At 48.5% G+C, this 25687-nt stretch overlaps 1 protein-coding gene across 1 annotated transcript in view; it reads left to right on the forward strand.

Moving 5' to 3' along the window:
- The window catches only part of cops8 (COP9 signalosome subunit 8), a 58619-nt gene that overhangs the window by 17344 nt on the left and 15588 nt on the right, over positions 1 to 25687 (forward strand). The window contains exons 2-3 of the mRNA XM_072578753.1: positions 17969 to 18039; positions 23096 to 23144. Coding sequence (XP_072434854.1) covers positions 17969 to 18039; positions 23096 to 23144 — 120 coding nt within the window. The remainder of the gene's footprint in view (positions 1 to 17968; positions 18040 to 23095; positions 23145 to 25687) is intronic.

Consider the following 25687-nt stretch of genomic DNA (forward strand, 5'->3'; position numbering starts at 1 on the left):
GAGAGGGGCAGGCACTGTGTGGGGGGGGGAGACAGAGAGAGTGGGGCAGGCATTGTGTGTGGGGGGGGGACAGAGAGAGGGGCAGGCACTGTGTATGGGGGGGGGGACAGAGAGAGGGGCAGGCACTGTGTGGGGGGGGAGCCAGAGAGAGGTACAGGCACTGTGTGTGGGGGGGGGGAGGACAGAGAGGGCCAGGCACTCTGTGGGGGGGGGGGGGGGACAGAGAGAGGAGCAGGCACTGTGTGTGGGGGGGGGGGACAGAGAGAGGGGCAGGCACTGTGTGTGGGGGGACAGTGAGGGGCAAGCACTGTGTATGGAGGGGACAGAGAGAGGGGCAGGCACTGTGTATGCGGGGGGGGGACAGAGAGAGGGGCAGGCACTGTGTATGGGGGGGGGACAGAGAGAGGGGCAGGCACTGTGTATGGTGGGGGGGACAGAGAGAGGGACAGGCACTGTGTGGGGGGGGACCGAGAGAGGGACAGGCACTGTGTGGGGGGGGGACCGAGAGAGGGACAGGCACTGTGTGGGGGGGGGACCGAGAGAGGGACAGGCACTGTGTGGGGGGGGGACCGAGAGAGGGACAGGCACTGTGTGGGGGGGGAACAGAGAGGGGGGCAGGCACTGGCGGGGGCTGGGAACAGAGAGGGGGGCAGGCACTGTGTTGGGGGGGAACAGAGAGGGGGGCAGGCACTGTGTATGGAGGGGACAGAGAGAGGGGCAGGCACTGTGTATGGGGGGGGGTGGACAGAGAGAGGGGCAGGCACTGTGTGGGGGGGGACCAAGAGGGGGGCAGGCACTGTGTGGGGGGGGGACCGAGAGGGGGGCAGGCACTGTGTGTGTGGGGGACAGTGAGGGGCAAGCACTGTGTATGGAGGGGACAGAGAGAGGGGCAGGCACTGTGTATGGGGGGGGGGTGACAGAGAGAGGGGCAGGCACTGTGTATGGTGGGGGGGACAGAGAGAGGGGCAGTCAGTGTGTGTGGGGGGGGGGGACAGAGAGAGGGGCAGGCACTGTGTGGGGGGACAGAGAGAGGGGCAGGCACTGTGTGGGGGGGGGACCGAGAGAGGGGCAGGCACTGTGTGGGGGGGGGTACCGAGAGAGGGGCAGGCACTGTGTGGGGGGGGACCGAGAGAGGGGCAGGCACTGTGTGGGGGGGACCGAGAGAGGGACAGGCACTGTGTGGGGGGGGAACAGAGAGGGGGGCAGGCACTGTGTGTGGGGGGGACAGTGAGGAGCAAGCACTGTGTATGGAGGGGACAGAGAGAGGGGCAGGCACTGTGTATGGGGGGGGCGGACAGAGAGAGGGGCAGGCACTGTGTGGGGGGGGAGACAGAGAGAGTGGGGCAGGCACTCTGTGTGGGGGGGGGGGAGACAGAGAGGGCCAGGCACTGTGTGTGGGGGGGGGACAGAGAGAGGGGCAGGCACTGTGTGTGGGGGGGGGGGACCGAGAGAGGGACAGGCACTGTGTGTGGGGGGGGGGACAGAGAGAGGGGCAGGCACTGTGTGGGGGGGGGGGACAGAGAGAGGGGCAGGCACTGTGTGGGGGGGGGGGACAGAGAGAGGGGCAGGCACTGTGTGGGGGGGGACAGAGAGAGGGACAGGCACTGTGTGGGGGGGGACCGAGAGAGGGACAGGCACTGTGTGGGGGGGACAGAGAGAGGGGCAGGCACTGTGTGGGGGGGGGACAGAGAGAGGGGCAGGCACTGTGTGGGGGGGGGACAGAGAGGGGCAGGCACTGTGTGGGGGGGGGGGACAGAGAGGGGCAGGCACTCTGTGGGGGGGGGACAGTGAGGGGCAGGCACTGCGTGGGGGGGGGGACAGTGAGGGGCAAGCACTGTGTATGGAGGGGACAGTGAGGGGCAAGCACTGTGTATGGAGGGGACAGAGAGAGGGGCAGGCACTGTGTATGGGGGGGGGACAGAGAGAGGGGCAGTCAGTGTGTGTGGGGGGGGGGGGATGACAGAGAGTGGGGCAGGCACTGTGTGGGGGGGGGACCGAGAGAGGGACAGGCACTGTGTATGGGGGGGGAGAACAGAGAGAGGGGCATGCACTGTGTATGGGGGGGGGGGGACAGAGAGAGGGGGCAGTCAGTGTGTGTTGGGGTGGGGGGGGGTAGACAGAGAGGGGGGCAGGCACTGTGTGGGGGGGAACAGAGAGAGGGACAGGCACTGTGTGGGGGGGAACAGAGAGAGGGGCAGGCACTGTGGGGGGGGGGGGAACAGAGAGAGGGGCAGGCACTGTGTGGGGGGGACAGAGAGAGGGACAGGCACTGTGTGGGGGGGGACCGAGAGAGGGGCAGGCACTGTGTGGGGGGGACAGAGAGAGGGGCAGGCACTGTGTGGGGGGGACAGAGAGAGGGGCAGGCACTGTGTGTCGGTGGGGGGGATAGAGAGGGGCAGGCACTGTGTGTCGGGGGGGACAGAGAGGGGCAGGCACTGTGTGTGGGGGGGGACAGAGAGAGGGGCAGGCACTGTGTGGGGGGAGACAGAGAGAGGGGCAGGCACTGTGTATGGGGGGGGGGGGAACAGAGAGAGGGGCAGGCACTGTGTATGGTGGGGGGGACAGAGAGAGGGACAGGCACTGTGTGGGGGGGGGACCGAGAGAGGGACAGGCACTGGTGGGGGGGGACCGAGAGAGGGGCAGGCACTGTGTGTGTGGGGGGGACAGAGAGAGGGGCAGGCACTGTGTGGGGGGGGAGACAGAGAGAGTGGGGCAGGCACTGTGTGTGGGGGGGGAGAGACCAGAGAGGGCCAGGCACTGTGTGGGGGGGGGACCGAGAGAGGGACAGGCACTGTGTGGGGGGGGGGACCGAGAGAGGGACAGGCACTGTGTGGGGGGGGACCGAGAGAGGGGCAGGCACTGTGTGGGGGGGGAGACAGAGAGAGTGGGGCAGGCACTGTGTGTGGGGGGGGGACAGAGAGGGGCAGGCACTGTGTATGGGGGGGGAGACAGAGAGAGGTACAGGCACTGTGTGTGGGGGGGGGGAGACAGAGAGGGCCAGGCACTCTGTGGGGGGGGGGGGGACAGAGAGAGGGGCAGGCACTGTGTGTGGGGGGGGGGACAGAGAGAGGGGCAGGCACTGTGTGTGGGGGGACAGTGAGGGGCAAGCACTGTGTATGGAGGGGACAGAGAGAGGGGCAGGCACTGTGTATGGGGGGGGGGACAGAGAGAGGGGCAGGCACTGTGTATGGGGGGGGGGACAGAGAGAGGGGCAGGCACTGTGTATGGTGGGGGGGACAGAGAGAGGGGCAGTCAGTGTGTGTGGGGGGGGGGGGACAGAGAGAGGGGCAGGCACTGTGTGGGGGGGACAGAGAGAGGGGCAGGCACTGTGTAGGGGGGGACCGAGAGAGGGACAGGCACTGTGTGGGGGGGGACCGAGAGAGGGAGGCACTGTGTGGGGGGGGACCGAGAGAGGGGACAGGCACTGTGTGGGGGGGAACAGAGAGGGGGGCAGGCACTGTGTGGGGGGGGAACAGAGGGGGCAGGCACTGTGTGTGGGGGGACAGTGAGGTGCAAGCACTGTGTATGGAGGGGACAGAGAGGAGGGGCAGGCACTGTGTATGGTGGGGGGGACAGAGAGAGGGGCAGGCACTGTGTGTGTTGGGGGGGGTAGAGAGGGGCAGGCACTGTGTGTGTTGGGGGGGGATAGAGATGGGCAGGCACTGTGTGTGTTGGGGGGGGATAGAGAGGGCAGGCACTGTGTGTGTTGGGGGGGGATAGAGAGGGGCAGGCACTGTGTGTGTTGGGGGGGGATAGAGAGGGGCAGGCACTGTGTGTGTTGGGGGGGATAGAGAGGGGCAGGCACTGTGTGTGTTGGGGGGGATAGAGAGGGGCAGGCACTGTGTGTGTTGGGGGGGGTTAGAGAGGGGCAGGCACTGTGTGTGTTGGTGGGGGATAGAGAGGGGCAGGCACTGTGTGTGTTGGGGGGGATAGAGAGGGGCAGGCACTGTGTGTGTTGGGGGGGGAAGAGAGGGGCAGGCACTGTGTGTGTTGGGGGGGGATAGAGAGGGGGCAGGCACTATGTGTGTGGGGGGGAGAAACAGAGGGAGGGTCAGGCTTTGTGTGTGTGGGGGTTGGACCGAGAGAGGGACAGGCACTGTGTGGGGGGGGACCGAGAGAGGGGCAGGCACTGTGTGTGGTCGGGGTGTGGCGGGGGGCAGAGTGATGGGCAGGCACTGCGTGGGGGGAGGGACAGAGAGAGGGGCAGGCTTTATGTGTTGGGGGGGGAACAGAGTGAGGGGCAGGCAGTGTGTGTGGGGGGGGAACAGTGAGGGGCAGGCACTGTTTGGGGGGGGCGAACAGAGTGAGGGCAGGCACTGTGTGTGTGGGGGGGGAGGGACAGAGAGAGGGTCAGGCTTTGTGTGTGTGGGGAGGGACAGAGAGAGGGGCAGGCACTGTGTGGGGGTGACAGAGGGGCAGGCACTGTGTGGGGGCGACAGAGAGAGGGGCAGGCACTGTGTGGGGGGGGGGACAGGGAGGGGCAGGCACTGTGTTGGGGGGGACAGTGAGGGGCAGGCACTGTGTATGGAGGGGACAGAGAGGGGCAGGCACTGTGTGGGGGGGGAGACAGTGAGTGGCAAGCACTGTGTATGGAGGGGGGCAGAGAGAGGGGCAGCACTGTGTGTGTGGGGGGGAGGGGCAGAGAGAGGGTCAGGCTTTGTGTGTGTGGGGGGGGGGGGACCGAGAGAGGGACAGGCACTGTGTGGGGGTGACCGAGAGAGGGGCAGGCACTGTGTATGGGGGGGGAGAACAGAGAGAGGGGAATGCACTGTGTATGGGGGGGGACAGAGAGAGGGGGCAGTCAGTGTGTGTGTGGGGGGGGGGGGGGAGACAGAGAGAGGGGCAGGCACTGTGTGGGGGGGAACAGAGAGAGGGGCAGGCACTGTGTGGGGGGGAACAGAGAGAGGGGCAGGCACTGTGTGGGGGGGAACAGAGAGAGGGGCAGGCACTGTGTGGGGGGGAACAGAGAGAGGGGCAGGCACTGTGTGGGGGGGAACAGAGAGAGGGGCAGGCACTGTGTGGGGGGGAACAGAGAGAGGGCAGGCACTGTGTGGGGGGGAACAGAGAGAGGGGCAGGCACTGTGTGGGGGGGGACAGAGAGAGGGGCAGGCACTGTGTGGGGGGACAGAGAGAGGGCCGGCACTGTGTTGGGGGGACAGAGAGAGGCAGGCACGTGTTGGGGGGACAGAGAGAGGGGCAGGCACTGTGTGGGGGGGACAGAGGGGGGCAGGCACTGTGTTGGGGGGACAGAGAAAGGGGCAGGCACTGTGTGTGGGGGGGTGGGATAGAGAGGGGCAGGCACTGTGTGTGTGGGGGGGGGATAGAGAGGGGCAGGCACTGTGTGTGTTGGGGGGGGGATAGAGAGGGGCAGGCACTGTGTGTTGGGGGGGGATAGAGAGGGGCAGGCACTGTGTGTGTGGGGGGGAGAAACAGAGGGAGGGTCAGGCTTTGTGTGTGTGGGGGTGGGACCGAGAGAGGGACAGGCACTGTGTGGGGGGGACCGAGAGAGGGGCAGGCACTGTGTGTGGGGGAGGGAGTAGAGAGGGGCAGGCACTGTGTTGGGGGGACAGAGAGAGGGGCAGGCACTGTGTTGGGGGGACAGAGGGGGGCAGGCACTGTGTTGGGGGGACAGAGAAAGGGGCAGGCACTGTGTGTGGGGGGGGGGATAGAGAGGGGCAGGCACTGTGTGGGGGGGGACAGAGAGAGGGGCAGGCACTGTGTTGGGGGGACAGAGGGGGGCAGGCACTGTGTTGGGGGGACAGAGAAAGGGGCAGGCACTGTGTTATGGGGGGGATAGAGAGGGGCAGGCACTGTGTTGGGGGGGGATAGAGAGGGGCAGGCACTGTGTGTGTTGGTGGGGCGATAGAGAGGGGCAGGCACTGGTGTGTGTTGGGGGGGGATAGAGAGGGGCAGGCACTGTGTGTGTTGGGGGGGGGGATAGAGAGGGGCAGGCACTGTGTGTTGGGGGGGGATAGAGAGGGGCAGGCACTGTGTGTGTTGGGGGGGGATAGAGAGGGGCAGGCACTGTGTGTGTGGGGGGGGATAGAGAGGGGCAAGCACTGTGTGTGTGGGGGGGGAAACAGAGGGAGGGTCAGGCTTTGTGTGTGTGGGGGGGGGAAACAGAGGGAGGGTCAGGCTTTGTGTGTGTGGGGGTGGGACCGAGAGAGGGACAGGCACTGTGTGGGGGGGGGACCGAGAGAGGGGCAGGCACTGTGTGTGGGGAGGGGGTAGAGAGGGGCAGGCACTGTGTGTGGTCGGGGGGTGGGGGGGGCAGAGTGATGGGCAGGCACTGTGTGTGTGGGGGGGAGGGGAAGGGGAACAGTGAGGGGCAGGCACTGCGTGGGGGGAGGGACAGAGAGAAGGGCAGGCTTTGTGTGTGGGGGGGGACAGTGTGAGGGGCAGGCAGTGTGTGTGGGGGGGGAACTGTGAGGGGCAGCACTGTTTTGGGGGGGGGGGGGAACAGAGTGAGGGGCAGGCACTGTGTGTGTGGGGGGGGGGAGGGACAGAGAGAGGGTCAGGCTTTGTGTGTGTGGGGAGGGACAGAGAGAGGGGCAGGCACTGTGTGGGGGGGGTACAGAGAGGCGGGGCAGGCACTGTGTGTGGTGGGGTACGGAGAGGGGGGCAGGCACTGTGTTTTGGGGGGTACAGAGAGAGGGGCAGGCACTGTGTGTGGGGGGGATAGAGAGGGGCAGGCACTGTGTGGGTGGGGACAGAGGGACAGGCACTGTGTGTGTGGGTGGGGACAGAGGGGCAGGCACTGTGTGTGTGGGGGGGGGGGGGAGGACATCGAGAGGGGCTGGCACTGTGTCGTGGGGGCGGAAAGAGAGGGCGTGGGGACAGAGAGGGGTAGGCACTGTGTCGGGGGTGGGGGGGTGGGTGCAAGACAGAGGGGCAGGCACTGAGAGAGGGGGGCTAACAGAGGGGCCGGCACTGTCTCTGAGAGGTGGGGGGGACTAACAGAAGGGCCAGCACTGTGTCTGTGAGGGGGGGGGGACTAACAGAGGGGCCGGCACTGTGTGTGTGGGGGGGGGGGTTAGAGAGGGACCGGCACTGTGTGGGGGGGGGGGGGAGAACAGAGAGAGGGGCAGGCACTGTGTGGGGGGGGGGGGGGGAGAACAGAGAGAGGGGCAGGCACTGTGTGGGGGGGGGGGGGAGAACAGAGAGAGGGGCAGGCACTGTGTGGGGGGGGGGGAGAACAGAGAGAGGGGCAGGCACTGTGTGTGGGGGGGGGGCCGAGAGGGGCAGGCACTGTGTGTGAAGGGAGCGCCGAGAGGGGCAGGCACTGTGTGTGAGGGGGGGACACAGAGAGGGGCTGGCACCGTGTGGTTGGGGGGGGGGGGGGGGGGGAAGAGAGGGCGTGGGGTCAGAGAGGGGTAGGCACTGTGTGGGGGGGGGGGGGGGGGGGACAGAGGGGCAGGCACTGGCACTGAGAGAGGGGGGCTGACAGAGGGGCCGGCACTGAGAGAGGGGGGCTAACCGAGGGGCCGGCACTGTGTCTTGTGAGGGGGGGGGACTAACAGAGGGGCCGGCACTGTGTGTGGGGGGCGAGGGTAGAGAGGGGCCGGCACTGTGTGGTTGGGGGGGGGGGGAGCGCAGAGTGAGGGCCCGGCACTGTGTGGGGGGATGGACAGAGAGAGGGGCAGGCTTTGTGTGGGGGGGGGGGTGACAGTGAGAGGGGCAGGCAGTGTGTGTGGGGTGGACAGAGAGGGGCAGGCAGTGTGTGGGGGGGGGGAACAGTGAGGGGCAGGCACTGTTTGGGGGGGGAACAGAGAGAGGGGCAGGCACTGTTTGGGGGGAGAACAGAGAGAGGGGCAGGCACTGTTTGGGGGGGGGGAAACAGAGAGAGGGGCAGGCACTGTTTGGGGGGGGGGGGGAACAGAGAGAGGGGCAGGCACTGTGTGTGGGGGGGGGGGGGGAACACCGAGAGGGGCTGGCACTGTGTGTGTGGGGGGAGGGGGAAACAGAGAGGGGGCTGGCACTGGATGTGGGGACAGAGGGCAGGCACTGTGTGAGAGTGGGGACAGAAAGAGGGGCAGGCACTGTGTGTGAGAGAGAGAAGCGGGGACAGAGAGGGGTAGGCACTGTGTGGTTTGGGGGGGGGAGAGAGAAGAGAGGGCGCGGGGACAGAGAGGGGTAGGCACTGTGTGGGGGAGGGGGGCGAGACAGAGGGGCCGGCACTGAGAGAGGGGGGCTAACAGAGGGGCCGGCACCGTGTCTGTGAGGGGGGGGAACTAACAGAGGGGCCGGCACTGTGTGTGAGAGGGTGGGGGACAGAGAAGGGCGGGCACTGTGTAAGGGGGGGAACAGAGAAGGGCGGGCACTGTGTAAGGGGGGGAACAGAGAAGGGCATGCAGTGTGTGGAGGGGGGACAGAGGGTGGGAAAGCTGTGTGTGTGTGTGTGTGTGTGTGTGTGTGTGTGTGGGGGGGGGCAGAGAGAGAAGCTGGCACTGTGTGTGTGGAGGGGGTTGGAGGGAAAGGCCCTTTGACAAAACCACAAATCAAGACTAACAGAGACTTACCAAATCAAAATAACAGTATCTGTGGTGTTGAAGCACTCCATCCCTAACATGCCCACCAGTCTCTCCATGCCTGTACTGTGCCAATGGATGCCGCTGCTCTCTCTTCACGGACACCTGAGTGTGCGCATAGCAGCGAAAGAGGGGGCAGACTATCGGGTCGATCTACCTTCTTAATGGGCCGATTAATGTTCCCTTCAGTGAGAGCGGGGAGCAGACCTTTAAGGAGGCCTTCTGATCTACCTGCCTCTCCTTGGATGAGGAGCGTGGGGATGAAGTGCCACCAGACACTTAAGGGTTGCCCCTTTTTAAAAATGAGATGAGGCTGCAACCAAAAAGCGTTGAAAATATCAAATACGCTCTCACTTATATTGTCATCAATGATGTTATTACACAGGCGCAGGTGGAACTTGAGCCCAGGCCTCCCGATCCAGGTTTAGGGACATTGTCACTGGGGTACTGGAGGGTCCCCCATTCATCCAGGCCAAAAGACTTGAACGGACATGTGGAAATAGAGGCACTAACTATCTGCCTGCCCTGGCACCCAGTGTACGTGCTTAAATGGTGATTATTTGCGGCTGCTGCATGCAGCATTCTCCAGCTGTCATCCCCAGTAAAAAAGGGAAAGCCCTCTTTGTGGATGGCCCACCACTGGGTATCTTTGTCACCTGAGGGTAAAATGCTATGCCAGGTCATATCCAAGCGGTGAACCAAGGTGGTGGAAGTAGAAAGTGCAAACAGGGAGTGCTAGTCTGAAGTGCTGAGTGGAGGGCATTTTCCAGAGATGGTTCATTGAGAGGTACCATATCCTGGTGGACGGTCTGTTGCACGGAGCCAATTTCAAGTTCTGGATAGACAAGTCTGGAAGTCCACTGCTCATTTGAGCTGCCTCAATTTTCAGAGAGATATTGGAGCTATAGAACGTCTACATTCTGTGTTAAGGGCACTATATAATTGTGTGTACTCGTGAGTAGAGTGGCGACGCTCTGAGTTATATTGATCAAACACTGACAGGCTGGGGGTTTGAGGGACTCTGAGCCAGGCGTGAAGAAACTTTTTCAAAGGACTTGAACTGATGTGGAAATAGAGGCACGAACTATCTCGCAATAAGTTTTTAGATTGCTGGAGCAACAGATTAGGTAAAGAGAGACTGGAGAGAGAGAGCATGCAATGGAGCTTAGAGTGATCGTATGAGAAAAATCAAAATTAAGTGGAGAAAAAATTTAATGATTTTAGGTATGTCGAACATCCCTCATTTCTTAGGCTATAGCAGGTGAATTGTTATTAAACAGTTTTAAATGCCTTTCAATTTTTGTCAAAATTAGACATAAACTTTATACTAAAACAGCTTGTTGAAAATATATTTTGATTTCAAGTTGGTCAGAGTGAAAGTGCATTGATTACATGTCTGTTGTGACTTATTGTATTCCATAAATACTAAGTTCTTGTTAAAAATTACTTAACTTCTCGAATAGTCGAAATAGGTTGAAGTTAGCAAATGTAACTGCTGTTCAGAAAAGGGAAAAAGAAAAAGTGAGAAGCATTTTTTTTGAAAATTCACTTTGAGGAAGTGGGTAACACTGGCCAGTATTTTATTGCCCGTTCCTAGTTGCCCTTGAAAAAGTGGTGATGAGCTGTTGTTTTGAACTACAGTCTATGCTGTAGGTTATCCTGCAATACCCTCAGGGAGGGATTTCTAGGATTTTGAGCCAGGAACAGTGATATATTTCCAAGTCAGGGTGGTGAGAGGCTTGGAGGGGTACTTGCAGTGGTGGTGTTTCCATGCATCCTTGCCCTTCTAGAAGAAAGTGGTTGCAGGTTTGAAAGGTGCTCCCTAAGGATCTTTGGTGAATTTATGCAGTGCATCTTGTATACAGTACACACTGCTAATGAGCATTGATGATGGAGTGAGTGGATGCTTGTGCATGTGGTGCCAGTCAAATGGGCTGCATTGTTGTGGATGGTGTCAAGCTTCTTGTGTTGTTGGAGATACATTCAAGCAGGCAAGTGAGGAGTATTCTGTCACACTCCTGACTTGTGCCTTGTATATGATGGACGGGCTTTGGTGAGTCAGGAGGTACGTTGCTCACCACAGTATCCCTAGTCTTTGTGTTTATGTGGCGAGTCCAGTTAACCTAGCATCAGTGATTGAAAACACTGGAATCTACTCTTGAGAGTCTCAATTTTCTGAAATCATAATATGGTCATAGTTTTATGAAAAGGATATTAAGATTAACAGTTTATAGCAGTTATGTCTATATTTAATGATGGAGCTTCCACAATCCTCTGGCAGAGAGAATTTTTAAAAATTCAAACTGTTTGAAAGAACAAGAGTGCCTTGGTCCACCACTTGTCCTAGATTGTGATGTGGAGGTACCGGTGACTTAATTTTGGTGATTAAGGGATATGGGCAGTGGGACAAACTAACATTGAGGTAGGACACCAATCAAGATCCTACTGAATAGCAGAGTAGGCTTGAGAGTGTAAGTAATCTACTCCTATTTCTTCTGTTCTTAAACTGACTTTGTCTTCACTTTAGTTTGTATTTCTTAAAAAAAAGTTGAATATTGAAGGAACTAAAAGCTGAATTAATAGTGTTTGACAAAATGAAAAAATTCCAAGTGACAAATGAGATACATGGATAAAAGAGTTCCTCACCCTAATCTGATTGCATTTTTTAAATATTGGTGAAAACTTTAAAGAATGTCAGAGGAATGTGTTGGAGCAGCAGCAGCAAGCAGGAAAATTGGTTGTGCTGGACAGGTTTCTTACCTTGCTGCACCAGCCTTTGGGAGAATGATAGAATAGATACAAAAGTTGTTAAGGTGGGGTGAGGTGGGAGTGTAATCCAATCAGTCTCTATCTGCATCTACTGGTTCTACAGTCTTTTACATTGTCTGTTGTTTTCTCCTACTTGCTGTTCCATCGTAATGCCTGGAAACTTTTCTCGTGAATTTTGCTGCCTGCCCCCCCTTAATCCATGTCTGCCCTGTCTCCCTGCATAAAAGTTGTTCTTCCTTTACTTGATGCAGTGCATCAGTTTGATATTTTGCAGTTTCTGTTTCTGCCTTGAGTTTTGCTGAGAGTTGCATCACATCTCTGCCTAATTTCTACACTTTTTGCTTGTATCCTTTGCACATCAGCTATCCTGTCAGTGCCATTTCTCCTTACTGCTTCAGCAAATCCTTCAGTTTTTTGAATTTCTATTAAATCTCCCCCTTAATCATTTTTTTAAGGATAACAACTCCAGTTTTCTCATCTCAACAAAACTGAAGTATTTGTATAGTCCTGGTAAATCGTCTATACCTTCTCAAATACCTTGACATCCTTCCATAAGTGTGGTGCCCAGAATTCAATGTATTACTCTGAGGCCTAACTAACATTTTTAAAAGATTTGGCAAAACCTCCTTGCTTTTTACCTACAGATTCAAGGGGCCAGTAATATCCATCATCTTGATTTTTGTCTTGAAAATCTCTGGTGTCTCTTGTACATTTTAAAATTGTACAGTATAATTTGTTTTATCTCTTTTTCCATCTTGGGTTTATCACTTCACAAATTCCTGCACTAAATTTCATTTGCCACAGTCTCTGCATTTTGATAATATATGTCCACCTGCTGATATTATTTTCATTGCTTCCTGTATTTCCAAGACTTGTGTAATCTCTAAACTCTGAGATTAACTTTTCCACTCCCGTACTCCAGTTCAGGATATAAATAATACCAAAAAGAACAGTGCTCCTTAATATTGATCCGTAGTGGTACAATATAGGTTGTCACACACCTTTTGTCTTTTGGCCAATTTCATATCTACACTGCTATTGCTCCTCAAATCCTTGGACCTGAAATTTATTCAAGTTTATAATGTGGTACTTTATTAAATCCCTGCTGAGAGCTTTTGCGCACAACCCTAACTACTTCAACCCTCTTCATGATTCATGTTGCCAAATACCTTTGTTAATTGTTAGTCATTTTATTTCTTGATTACGGTATGTAATCTTTTCTATATCATCGACAACAGTGATTGGCCTGTAGTTCCTGGTTTATATCTCAATTTCTTGAACAGAGTTGAGACATTTACTGTTGGCCAGTTCTCTAGTACCACAGCCAGTGAAGGGATAGATGCATGTTGTGGAATTTTGCTTCCTCTCATTAAAAAGCAACAGTGGCACATCAAATTAAACAAGTGAGATAAAGGAAATGTTCGAATACATTGCACATTGTGAACGAGCAAATTAAATGGCTTTTTTTTCCAATTCATGCTGTCTTGCAGTCTTAATTGACTTACAGCAATATTGACTCTAATTTATTGATAAAATATCCTAGAAATTATTTGGGGTAATGAAATATGCCAGCTTATTCCCTAGATAGAAAATTATGTTTAAGATTTTCCTTCTTTTCTCTCATCCCTAAGAGAGCTGGCCATGTATATGATCATAATGTTGCAGCGCTTGGAGTCTGTCAACAGAAATCTCTCATGTTCCTTGTACTGAAGCTTGAAATGATTACTGAATAGTTTTGCGAATTAGTATTGCCATACATTATGAAGCATGTTGAAACACAAGTAATTTTACAGCGCTAAGTCAGCAGAAATGTTATCAAAAATATGATGGGCACAAACTGAAGTCAATGAAGTTGTTTACTGAAACTGTAAGACATTTTGTTTTTAATAGAAACTGCAAATTGGGTTTAGGGCCTCATTATTAAAGTGTAAAATTCAAAATTACATCATCCAAAATGTTGAGCCTATTCCACAATGAGAGATCCCACAATGCAATCCAACGATAAGTGCACATCCTCTTCTGTCGTGTGTATTTAGTCTCAATCACTAACAGTGCCCCATTTCTCTCGATCCTGTTGATAGGCTGCATTTTAATAAGTGAAAACTAAGACTGCATCTGAGCTTAGTTTTTCACATGGCATTGGAATGATTACTGAAGACTGTGGGACTGTTGATTCTCTGACCAGAATAAATTTTATGCAACACCATTGATGTACAGATCACCCTTAAGCGACGATCTGAAAGCGTGGAATGTAAAGAACATACAAATGAAGGAGCCTCCTCTTTGGAGGAATGTACTTTTGTGGAAAGAGGCAGGTTTGATGGATCCCAGGCATGTCTAAGATGGGATATGTCTAAGAATTTTCATTCTTAGACATGTCCCGTCCTGAACTATGGTTCGGTGCAGAATTAAAAAGGCTTATTTATTGACATACCGCTATTTAAGATGGTTATTACTGTACCTTTCATGGAAGGGAAGTTATACAGCTCATCTATCCAAGAGAATCAAACTACTTCAATTAAAATAGTCAAAAAGAGCTCTGAGGAAGTTGATTTTTTTCTTAGAAACTCAGGGCAATCACCATAGTCTGAAAACCAAATGTTTTTTCATTGATCTTTTCTCGTTTTAAGTAGTTTGCCTTGAAATAGGGAAACTACTTAATAGGGATATAGGGAATGTTCTCTCCGAACTCCAGACTTGGGTCTCTACTCCTCCCTGTAACTGGAATCTCGACTTCTTGACCAGCAGACAACAGTCAGTAAGGATAGGCGACACACCTCCACAATGATCCTAAACTTGGGGGGCCCAGCAAGATTTCATATTCAACTCTCATACACACACATACAAAACTGTCACCAAGTTGTGCACCAACTACATTTACAAGATTGCTGACAACGAATTAGATCAGTGCTGCGGTTATTAGCCTAAGGTGCTTTACAGTTATACCAGATGGTTTTCTTGTGTCCCACTTTACTGGAATAAAGTACTGGATTTGAATAACTGCATTCCAGTTTTGTTTTCTGAAAGATTAGGCTGGATTTGATTTGTGTACTTGTAGTACAGTTCCCCAGAGGTCGCTGTTGGACCATGCTCTTGCTCAAATATAGACTTTGCTGTATAGAGCACAGTCAAGACATGAAATCTGGGAATTTCAATTGATTGCAAGCAGTTTGGAATAGGTGGACATGTGGAAGATGAAATTTAACCAAGAGAAGTATGAAGAATGGCAGGAAGAATGTGAAAAGGGAATGTAAAATTCTAAATCTGTTACAGGAGCAGATGCACTTAGGCATATATTCGCAAATCATTATAATGGCAGGATAGCTGAAAGGGCATTTATAGAGTCATAGAGATGTACAGCACGGCAACAGACCCTTCGGTCCAACTTACCCATGCTGACCAGGTATCCTAACCTAATCTAGTCCCATTTGGTAGTACCTGGACCATAACCCTCTTAAACCCTTCCTATTCATATACCCATCCAAATGCCTTTAAAATGCTGTAATTGTACCAGCCTCCTCAAGTTCCTCTGGCAGCTCATTTCATACATGCACTACCCTCTGCATGGAAACATTGCCCCATAGGTCCCTTTTAAATCTTTCCCCTCTCACCCTAAACCTATGCCCTCTAGTTCTGGACTCCCCCACCCCAGGGAAGAGACTTTGTCTATTTATCCTATCCATGCCCCTCATGATTTTATAAACCTTAAGGTCAGCCCTCGGCCTCCGATGCTCCAGGGAAAACAGCTCCAGCCTATCTAGCGCCTCTCGAGCTCAAATCCTCCAACCCTGGCAACATCCTTGTAAATCTTTTCTGAACCCTTCCAAGTTTCACAACATCTTTCCAATAGGAAGGAGATCAGAATTGCACGCAATATTCCAAAAGTGGACTAACCAATATCCTGTACAGCCGCAACATGACCTCCCAACTCCTATACTCAATAAAGGAAAGCATACAAAACGCCGCCTTTAGTATCCTATCTACGTGCAAATACTTTCAAGGAACTATGAACCTGCACTCCAAGGTCTCTTTGTTCAGCAACACTCGGCCTTACCATTAAGAGTATAAGTCCTGGTCTGATATGCTTTTCCAAAATGCAGCACCTCACATTTATAAATTAAACTCCATCTGCCATTCCTTAGCCCATCTGAGGTGACCTTCGCTGTTCACTACACCTCCAATTTTGGTGTCATCTGCAAACTTACTGTATCTCCTATGTGAACATCAAAATCATTTATATAAATGACAAAAATTGCTGGACCCAGTACTGATCATTGTGGAACACCACAGTCAGACCCAGACCCAGTCTGGAAAGCAACCCTGGGCCACCATCCTCTGTCATCTACCTTTGAGCCAGTTCTGTATCCAAATGGCTAGTTCTCCTGTATTCCATGAGACCTAACCTGGCTGATCAGTCTCCTGTGAGGAACCTTGTCGAAAGCCTTACTGAACTCCATATGGATCATGTCTGCCGCTCTGCCCACATCAATCCTCTTTGATATTCAGAAAAACACAATCGAATTCATGAGACATGATTTCCCACGCACAAAGCTGTGCTGACTTTCCCTAATCAGTCCTTGCTTTTCCAAATACATGTGAATCCTGTCCCTCAGGATTCCCTCCAACAACTTGCCCACCACTGATGTCAGGCTCACCGGTCTGTAGTTCCCTGACTTGTCCTTACCACCTTGCTTAAATATAGGCAGCATGTTAGCCAACTGCCAGTCTTCCGGCGCCTCACCTGTAACTATCGATGATACAAGTATCTCAGCAAGAGGCCCAGCAATCACTTCCCGAGCTTTCCACAGAGTTCTAGGATGCACCTGATCAGGTTCTGGGGATTTATCCACTTTTGTGCGTTTCAAGAAATCCAACGCCGCCACTTCTGTAATATGGACATTTTTCACGATGTCACCATCTATTTCCCCACATTCCATATTTTCCTTGTCCTTCTCTACAGTAAACACTGATGTAAAATACTTGTTTTGTGCCTCCTCCATCTTTTGCCACTTCACACATTTTAATAAAGCATGCAGGTCTGTGGACTTCTTTAAAGTAGGGAAATAGTTCAAAAGTAACAGTCATGTATGAGACACTGGTTTAACCTCAACAGGAGTGTTATGGATTGTTCTGAACTGTATATTCTCGGAGGAGGTGAAGAATTAGAGAGGATATTCATGACAATGGTTCCAGGAATGAAGAACTTCAGTTACGTGGAGAGTTTGGGGTTTTGGAATTGTTCTCCATCTAGAAGATAAGGGTGAAATGACATATTGAAAATCATGAGGGGACTGGGTAGAAGCCCCATCAGAAAGATCGGGAACCACAGGACACAGATCTTAAGACAATTGGTAAAAACAGCTATGGAGGGTGATTCTGTCAGGCATTGAAAAAGAATTAGCTCATTATTTGAAATGGAAATTATTTGCAGTGCTGTAGGGAAATAGCACTGAAGTGACAGTGGCACACTGTTTAAAGAGAGCTAGGCATAACAGGCTGAAAGATGGCCTCCTGTGCTGCAGTCATGGCTCAAACGTTTTAAACTGCCCTCATTATCTTTAAATATATCCCTTGTAAATATGAGATAATAAAGCTGCCAGCGACCTACAAAGTTAGGGTTTTTTTTTCAAATTGGAACTGCGAAGATTAAAGTTGTGCTGTTGATAGAGTATAGGCTGATTAAGCAAATATTAGTGCGATTTGCCACATTGTCGAACAGATGTCAGTATTGTAGATGTACTGGATTTGTGTGGCTTGAGATATCACTTGTGCTATCTTCACTACAGCCAACTGTGTTGGGCCATAATGTTTACACCATCCAGTGCTTTGTCATTTTCTTCATCTCATGACACCAAAATAGAACATCTATTTGGGACTTCTTACAGCTGCAAACCATGCTTCAGTGTTTTGTGCTCACTTGCTGAGTTCCATCATTGAGGTTAGGGATGCTTTCCCCTTTTATTATTAAATTGTCCACCACTATTCATGACTAAGCATGGCAGTGTTACAGAGCTCAGACATGATCCATTGTGGCCTCACTTGGCTCTCCGTATAGCATGCTGCTTCCACTTATTGGAATTAATATAGTTCTATGTTGTAACTTGACGTGGTCATTACCTCATTTTCATTTCCTTTCTAGTGCAGATACTGATACTAAGTATTCTTGCTTTAAGCTTCCTTTTAGACTGCAAGTCTGTCCGAATGTTAGGATAAGGTTCAGGGTCAGCAAACTGAAAATTGCATGGGCAGTGTGAGAATCTGCGACCTGGTGGTTTTGCTGGAGGTTACTTTGAGTTACGAAGAGCAGAAGTTTGTTTGTAGATGTAGGGTGCTATTTGCTGTTGTCTCCAGAGGCTATTATAATAATAGCTTTTATCAATCTAGTGTCCAACTTAAAATGAGATTTAATCACTAAATCATTAAGGAAGGAGCAAATACAGTATAAAATGTGTTTGTAGATAAGTAATTTTTATTTGCCTTGCATATTTGGCAAAGTATTGTTTAACTAGAGTGTCAGGAAAATTGAGTTAGAAGAATGATTGACTTGATCAGCCTTGACAACACAAACTGCAGCACCTCTGAGCTGGTGAGCTTCATTATAATTAGCAATTCCGTATTAGATTTTAAAACTTCTGTGTTGTCCTAACATGCATTCTATCTTGAATTTGCAGGCTCCTGGTGGGATAGCAACACCGCAAGTTTATGGTCAACTACTTGCTTTATATCTCCTACACAATGATATGTGAGTATGGAGTGAAGAGGTAATAACATGGCAAATCTGTATAATTTATTTATATATATCCACTGGGAGTAAATGCTTGAGCAATATTTGGTGCCATTAAGGTTTCAATAAAATATGGTGAATAGTGAAAAGATTTTGTGTTGTGTCTAATAGCACATTGTATTTAACTGGGAATTGTAAACTTCCTCTTTTTAAATTTGGTGTGTGTAATTCACCAATCAGTCCTTATATCTAGTGTTATATGGCACGACGATATTATCCGCAAACAAAACCAAAAGTGCTGATGGTTAACAGGTCATTTAGTTGTGACTGTTTGAGGTGGGAACAGCATAACGATCATCATTAACATTTATGATTCTTAGTGGAATGTTTCTCTGTACCATGTTCATGCTGATACTAGAAATAAATCTAGTGCCATTTAAAAATAAAATCTCTTGGGATGTGAGTGTCACTGGTTAGGCCAGCATTTGTTGCCCATTCCCAATAACCTTTGAGAAAGTGATAATGAGCCATCTCTTAGACTGCAGTAATTGTTCTGCTTTAAAACTGCTCTTATTACCCATTGGCTCAGCTATCCTAATATTTTGGATTTCAATTTTTTTCTGTGTGCCAGATTTTACTATATTAAAGTTATTATAACAAATACACATAGGTTCTCCACCCAAGCTTGCAAACTTTCATTTCTTTAGCTGCAGGATTTTGTTGATGCCTAATGTCAGCAGACATTATTGTGCCTAATGACACAATTGTGATCCATTCCAAGGCTAGTAATTGTATTAAGAGATGTATAAAGGTAAAATTAGAACTGCATCAATAATAGTTAGCACCCTGGCACCACAAAATTCCAAGAATATTATTGTTTGGATTTTGAACTTACACAATTTTGAAAGTATATAGAATTGATAGTCAGCCCTGCATGTTTGTAATTGGTGTCCAGTGCCAAAAGCCAGATTGGAATTTTCAGGTATGTCAAATTTTAGCTCCTGACTTCATAATAAGGAGAGCAATTGCACTTGATTTTCAGTATTGGTGTTTCCAATGCTCAATTTTTCAGTCTTTTTAATTGCTGATGATAGCAGTAATTATTGGTGTTGGATATAAAGTGAATGACTTGCGAGTCCAGCATGTGATTTGCAAAGTTTGTTTATAGTTGTAGTTATATGTCAAAAGCTAACTGTTACGACACGGTGTAAACCCCCATGCTTAATTTAACCCAGCAACAGAAAAGATTTATCCTGTGTAGTAACCTGTGAAAATTCGAGAGTCCAAGAACTATTTGAAGTAAAAATTAACAACTTTATTTCTTCAAGTATAACAGAGAATAATTAACTAACAACTATTTACAACTCCTTCCTGTAACATATCTTTTAGTTGCCCCTCTACAATACTGGTCTGATAAAAATCCCGATTAAGATTTAAACAACAGGTGCTTATCTCAAAACCAGGCAGCTTTCAGTTCTTCTCTGTATTCCTGTCTTTTCTTCTTGGGTATTCTGCTTCACGGGTTACTGATTGATAAAGGTACCTTTAAGAGAGCTATATTTTAAGCAGTCTTTTTACATGCTGGTGGCTTGGCGGTTCTCCTCTCAACTGTTCCGTTTTCCCCGGTCTTATACCCCCAAAGTATCGGATTGAATCATTAGCTTTTAAGATTGTCAATATACTAAATTCAAACTTGATTAGAATCTGGGTTTTTTTGGGGGGGTATAATTTAAACTGATTGGCTGAATTCAAATTTTTTTTTGTCTCATAGCAACTCAGCAGTGCTATCTGTTCTGAACCAAATGTTACATTGTAAAGTCTCCAGCACTTGGTGTGCTTGCCAAGTCCTTCACTCTCTCAAAGGTACAGTACACTTCTACACCTTCATAACGTAATCTTGTTAATTATTATTTCAAGGAGACGGTGAAGATGTTGCTGTTTGTAGGCCAAAAGTGTATAGGCAACTGCAATTGTCCATTATGCAATTGGTTAGATATTATCAGAGATCCCCTTGGTTTAACTTATTAAAACATTCAGATATAGTGTTCTGTTCTCTGTACACTTCTTTGGTATTCCTGGCTACAAAAAAAACCCATTAACATTTTAAGAGCAAAATCATTATGTAATTCAGCTGGCTGTTATTGATAGTGCTGATCATTTGGGAGAGTGGGACTTCTATTAAAATTTTCTGACGGCGAGTGGTACTATCCTATATAGCCAGAGATTTTGACTTTTAACCCTTTCTCTTCTAAAGTATTACATTGGAGGAATCTTTCAGTGGCTGTGCTACATATTCTTTTTAATCAAATTAGACAAATAGTCCCAAGTGCACTTATGCAAGATTAAGCTCAATTTTTTGGAACAGTAAATTTCTTCCCCATATTATTTCCTTAATCCTGACCAAGATGTACTCCTTTCTGTTTTTTTTTATTCCTTCCCTGACCCGTCAAGATTAGCCAACTGCATTTAAGATTCGTTTATATTTTGTGTCTGTTAGGTAATGATTTGATGTTGAACCTGTTCCAGGCTTCCATTATAAAACCTGGCCAAAAGGCATGATAATTTTTGATAGCAATAATAATAATATTGGTTCTTGCAATACCATTTTTCAAGCGGTAGGTTTTCAAAAATGTTCCACAATTGTACAATGTTTAAAAAGACTATAGAATTGCGAACTGGCATAGATAAGTCTGGAAACCCCTAAGGTAACTTTGATCTCTTCAAAAGATAATAAGTCGTGAAACTCCATCAGTAACCCCTCTTGCCTATGTTTTGATGGACTGTTTCCATTTTACAGTTCACTAATTTGTGATGAGGTTATGTCCACATTAAATAACTGCCAGCAAAATAAAACTATGCTGAAATGCCAAATGGAGAAATATATCTATTGTTCTCTTGTATTTTAGAATATGGACATTCAGTAAAACTGTCCTCAGTCTGAATCCTAATGGGGTGCCTCGGGACAGAGGGAACTAGGTGGAACCTTTGACTTAGGTTCATTTGTGTGTTCTGGAAAATAATGCTTTGTTGGTGCAGAAAAGTCTGCACAAGTAAATATTTACAGATGAAGCTTTTGGGAAATCTATTCTTCATCTGAAGCTTTGGGGAAATTTGCACATACACCCCCATAGAAACAGAAAACATCTGCATTTTAATATTTTATCTGTCACCATAAGTTGTGTTCACACTTCAATTAATTGAAAAGTACACTTTAAATATCCCCAGGAGGCCTCTCTCCTGATTGGCCACAATTAAGGCCACTGAAATGTTATACCGCATAAACTCCATTTATAACATGAAACTGCTTGGAACTTACCTTGAAATAGTGATTAATTATATAAACCATCTGAATATGAAAACACATTGGTAGGGTTGTGGGGGAAGGTCAGGGGTAAAGGCAAGTGAGTTGTCTTGCTGAATGCTTGCATAGATACTATGGTTTGGATCAGTTCCGTCTGCACTGTAAACATATTCTGCTATTGGTTTAGAACACTCTGTTACCTTGTTGGTCTGCTGAATATAAAGGGATAATGTTGATTCTAATACAGAAAGGTGAAATTCAGATCTGCAACTAACTCAGCTTTCAAGGGTTTTGAAATCTTGGCTAGGTGCCATCTCTGTTGACTCAACAAGTTATCTTCGTTTCTCCCACCCTCAACCTCTGAAGTTTGGTGATTTTAAGCACCATTCTCAGTTTGCCATTTTCTCTTTGCTGTCTGCCCTACTACTTTACCCCTCTTTCATGTAAACTTCACAGCCTATATTCACTTAACCTTACTATTTTAAGTGGCCTCGCTTCTCCAAGTATTGATCACATGTGAGGCTGTCTGTGAATATTTCTTTTGTATCATTCGAGCATAATCTGCATCTGCCTCCAAACCCTTTTGCTGCTGTGTTTGCCTCAAGAAATGTTTCACCCAATTCAATTTGTTCTGCATTCCAGATTTTTGTTTGTCTAGCCTTTGGCTGTTCATTCTTGACACTCTTTCTGCAGCTGCTGGTCTGCACAACCTCACTTACACAGCCACCGTTAATGCCCCATTTCCCATTTAAGCCAGTCTTCTCAGCCTAATCCACTCCTGTGGCTGCACTGGCCTCGCTCAGTCAACCGGTCACCTATTCATCTACTTCCTCACTTAAACATTCAGACTGGACTTTGTAGCTTGCTACATGGCAGTTCACAATACAAAAGGAGGCATTTTTTGACTCTTTCTCCCAGCTCTACTGCACACCATCTCATTCCCCAATGGGTTCTGTGCATTTTTGTGACAGACTGGATCAAAAGAAATGAGGAACGAAATGTCTGCACGGGTAATTCAATTGGTCCCACTCGCTTGCCCCTTCTATGGAGCCCTGTAGGTGCTTTTCCTTCAGAAAGTGAGCTTTCTTTTGAACGCCTCAGTTGAATGTGTCATCTTCAAACTCTCAAGGTACTGTATTCCTGGTTCTAAAGGGCCATTATGTGAAAAAGATTTTTCTCTTGTTGCTTTTGTCATTTAAAAAGTGTTCCATTGCTGTTGACCCTTACACCAGTGGGAGCGGTTTCTCCTTATCTACTCAGTCCAGACCCCTCTCCACCTATCCAGTCTCGTTTACATTCTCCAAGGGTAATAGCCCAATATTTGCCAATCTGACCATATACTTGATGTGCTTCAATATTTTTAGAGAATATGGTTGCTTTCTGTGAATTCAAAGTAATTTTATACTCTTGGAAATTCTCTAAAAATGAAATCTGCAAGGCTATGTTACTCATTGACTTTTCACCACTGATACATGAATTCCAGCTCTTTGTCCAGAAATTTCATCTGTTTGCTTGAATGAGTCCATTTAAAAGCAGCTATATGACTTTGTAAAACCACTTTATAGTGGTCTTGGGCTCAGAGCAGAACTACATGATTCACAATGCATACGTAGTCTTCAGTTTTTGTTTCCTGCTGCTAATCTCATTTTGCTTCTGAATCTGAAATGGCTCTTAAACCGAAATGAAATAACTACGCCTTTATTTAGATAATTAGATAATCTTTGGATATAAGAATTTCAGTCATTAAAGAAATATTTCCATTAATTATTGCAGGAATACTGCACGGTACCTCTGGAAGAGGATACCTCAAGCCATCAAAACTGTGAGTAAATAGTTTTAAGAACATTGCTTTCTATATTGTTTCCTTCGGAAGCATGAGATGTTGAGTGTTAAATTGAGTGTTGCAAGTGTTGAAAAGAATGGTAATAGATTATTTTATCCACTTGGGAGATGTGGGTTTTTCTGGTAAGGGTATTTATTGCCCATGCCTAGTTCCGTTGAGGAAGTAGTGATGAGCCATCATGTTGAATACAACGGAATGACTTATTGGACATTTCAGAGGTCAGTTGTGAATTAGCCACATTACTGTATAACTGAAGGCACAGTTTGCCCAGATGAGGTAAGGACAAAAGATTTTCCTGAAAATACATGAGTGAATCAATTGTGTTTTTATAACAATCATAGTTGAACAACAGGACTGATACTAGATTTTTGTTCCAGTTTTATTTCATTAATTGGATTTCAAATCCCTGGCTACTGTGGTGGGATTTCAACTTGTGCTTTTTTCTCAGTAGTCCAATCATCTGAATTAATAGTTCTGTAATATAAGCTCCTGTGGGATTGTATCAACTTCTATATAATATCTCATTTCAACCAGAACAAAGTTGCCTTTGCGACATGTTAAACCTAAGGTATTGACTGGAATTGGATCAGTCCAATCAATTGGATTGCGTCAAGTTATAACATTAATTTAGCTTGAAAGTGCATTTGTTTTGCTTGAAACATTACACAGAATGTTACTATGCAGTTAACATTCTATCTATTCCTGAATTTTCCATCTTTTTATTTCCCCCAGTTGGTGTTTCATTTACTCAAATTTCATATTCAATCATTTCAGAGTAAAACATCTAAAATGTGCAAGCAATGCAATATCTGAACCAACTAAGTCACTCTAATATTTTTAAATAATTTTGACCACAGTCCATTGTCGCACAATAACGAAAAGTAATGGGAAAAAAGGGCTAGTAATGGTGGGAGGAATACTCTAGTATGTGGGGCTCAAGGCAGCTTGTGGCACAGTGAGGGCATTTGTGAGGAAGCAAAGTATCATGGAGCCTTAATATCTGTGGCATCACCTTAAAGTTGATATATAGTCTCAATGTGGTACCTAGCCTTTATACAGATGAGTGTTCATGAAAACACTTTAAGCTGAGGAGTCATAAGATCATAAAATAAAAGAGCAGAATGAGGCCATTCAATCCATCGAACCTACGCTGCCACTTGACCATGGCTGATGTGTTTCTCAACTGTTTTCCTGCCTTCTCCTGGTAACCCTTGATCTGCGAGTCAAGAACCTATCTTTCTCTGTCTCAGATGCTCTCAATGGCTTGGCCTCCACATCCTTCTGCAGCAGTGAGTTCTAAAGAGTCAATCCTTCTATTTCATTGTTAAAATTTTTATAGTGTAGGTGTGATTTTTATATAGTGTATCATGGAATAATTCCTGAGCTGTCTCTACTCATGATTCTGCATCCTTAAGACCTCCCCCTACCCAATCCAGACACAACTTACTGCTTCCACCACTGACTGTCACAAACTCAGTTACGCCATATGAAAGGTTTATGTTCAGAATACACCAACTGATCCTGTCAGCTGCTGGAATTATATCATCATCACATCCATGCCTAAGATTCCCCCTCTGCTCATACTCCCCAGTGCATTCACATTCTTCTGCTGTTTTCTGCCTCGTGTGATTCTGCATGTCCGCAATGTCCTTTCTGGTCCAACCCATTTCTGGAGCTCTTTGCGTGAGTGATCTCCAATACTTCTAGACCATTGGTTCCCCACCACTCAGCGCACCTTGATCTTGGGGTGCCCCTGTTATTCTCTCACTCTCCCCTCCAAAGGTGCTGGGGGGGGGGGGGGGGAGAAAGACAAACCTTCACTTCTGTCACACTATAGACTCCTCTGTCTTTTAGTTTAGCCAGTACTCGCGTCCTGTAATAGAACTATCTGAATCTTAATACTTTGAACTGAAAACAAAATTTGACATCAATCATTTGTGAATCAATTCCCTTGATAAATAGTGAAAAAGTAGAATATCGAGTAAATCGGCAAGAATATAAAAATGGTTTGTAAGAATATTTGCCAATATATAAAAATTAGGCTAAGTAAGATAAATATTAGATTAGATTACAATGTGGAAACAGGACCTTCGGCCCAACAAGTCCACACCGACCAGCTGAAGCGCAATCCACCCATACCCCTACATTTACCCCTTACGTAACACTAGGGGCAATTTAGCATGGCCAATTCACCTGACCTGCACATCTTTGGACTGTGGGAGGAAACCCATGCAGACACGGGGAGAATGTGCAAACTCACACAGTCAGTCGCCTGAGGCGGGAATTGATCCTGGGTCTCTGGTGCTGTGAGGCAGCAGTGCTAGCCACTGTGCTGCCCACAATATGGATCCTTTAGAGGGAGAAAGAGGTGCAATACCTATGGGCCATGTGGAAATGACAATGATATTGAATGCAGAAAAAAGTATTTTTCTCAATGAAAAGCAAACTTGATATATCCAAAATAAATGATAACTTATAAACTAGTAACAGAGTAATTAAGGTAATTTTATCAACAGAGAAAA

Source organism: Chiloscyllium punctatum, chromosome 10 (genome assembly GCF_047496795.1).
Source record: "Chiloscyllium punctatum isolate Juve2018m chromosome 10, sChiPun1.3, whole genome shotgun sequence".
NCBI lineage: Eukaryota > Metazoa > Chordata > Chondrichthyes > Orectolobiformes > Hemiscylliidae > Chiloscyllium > Chiloscyllium punctatum.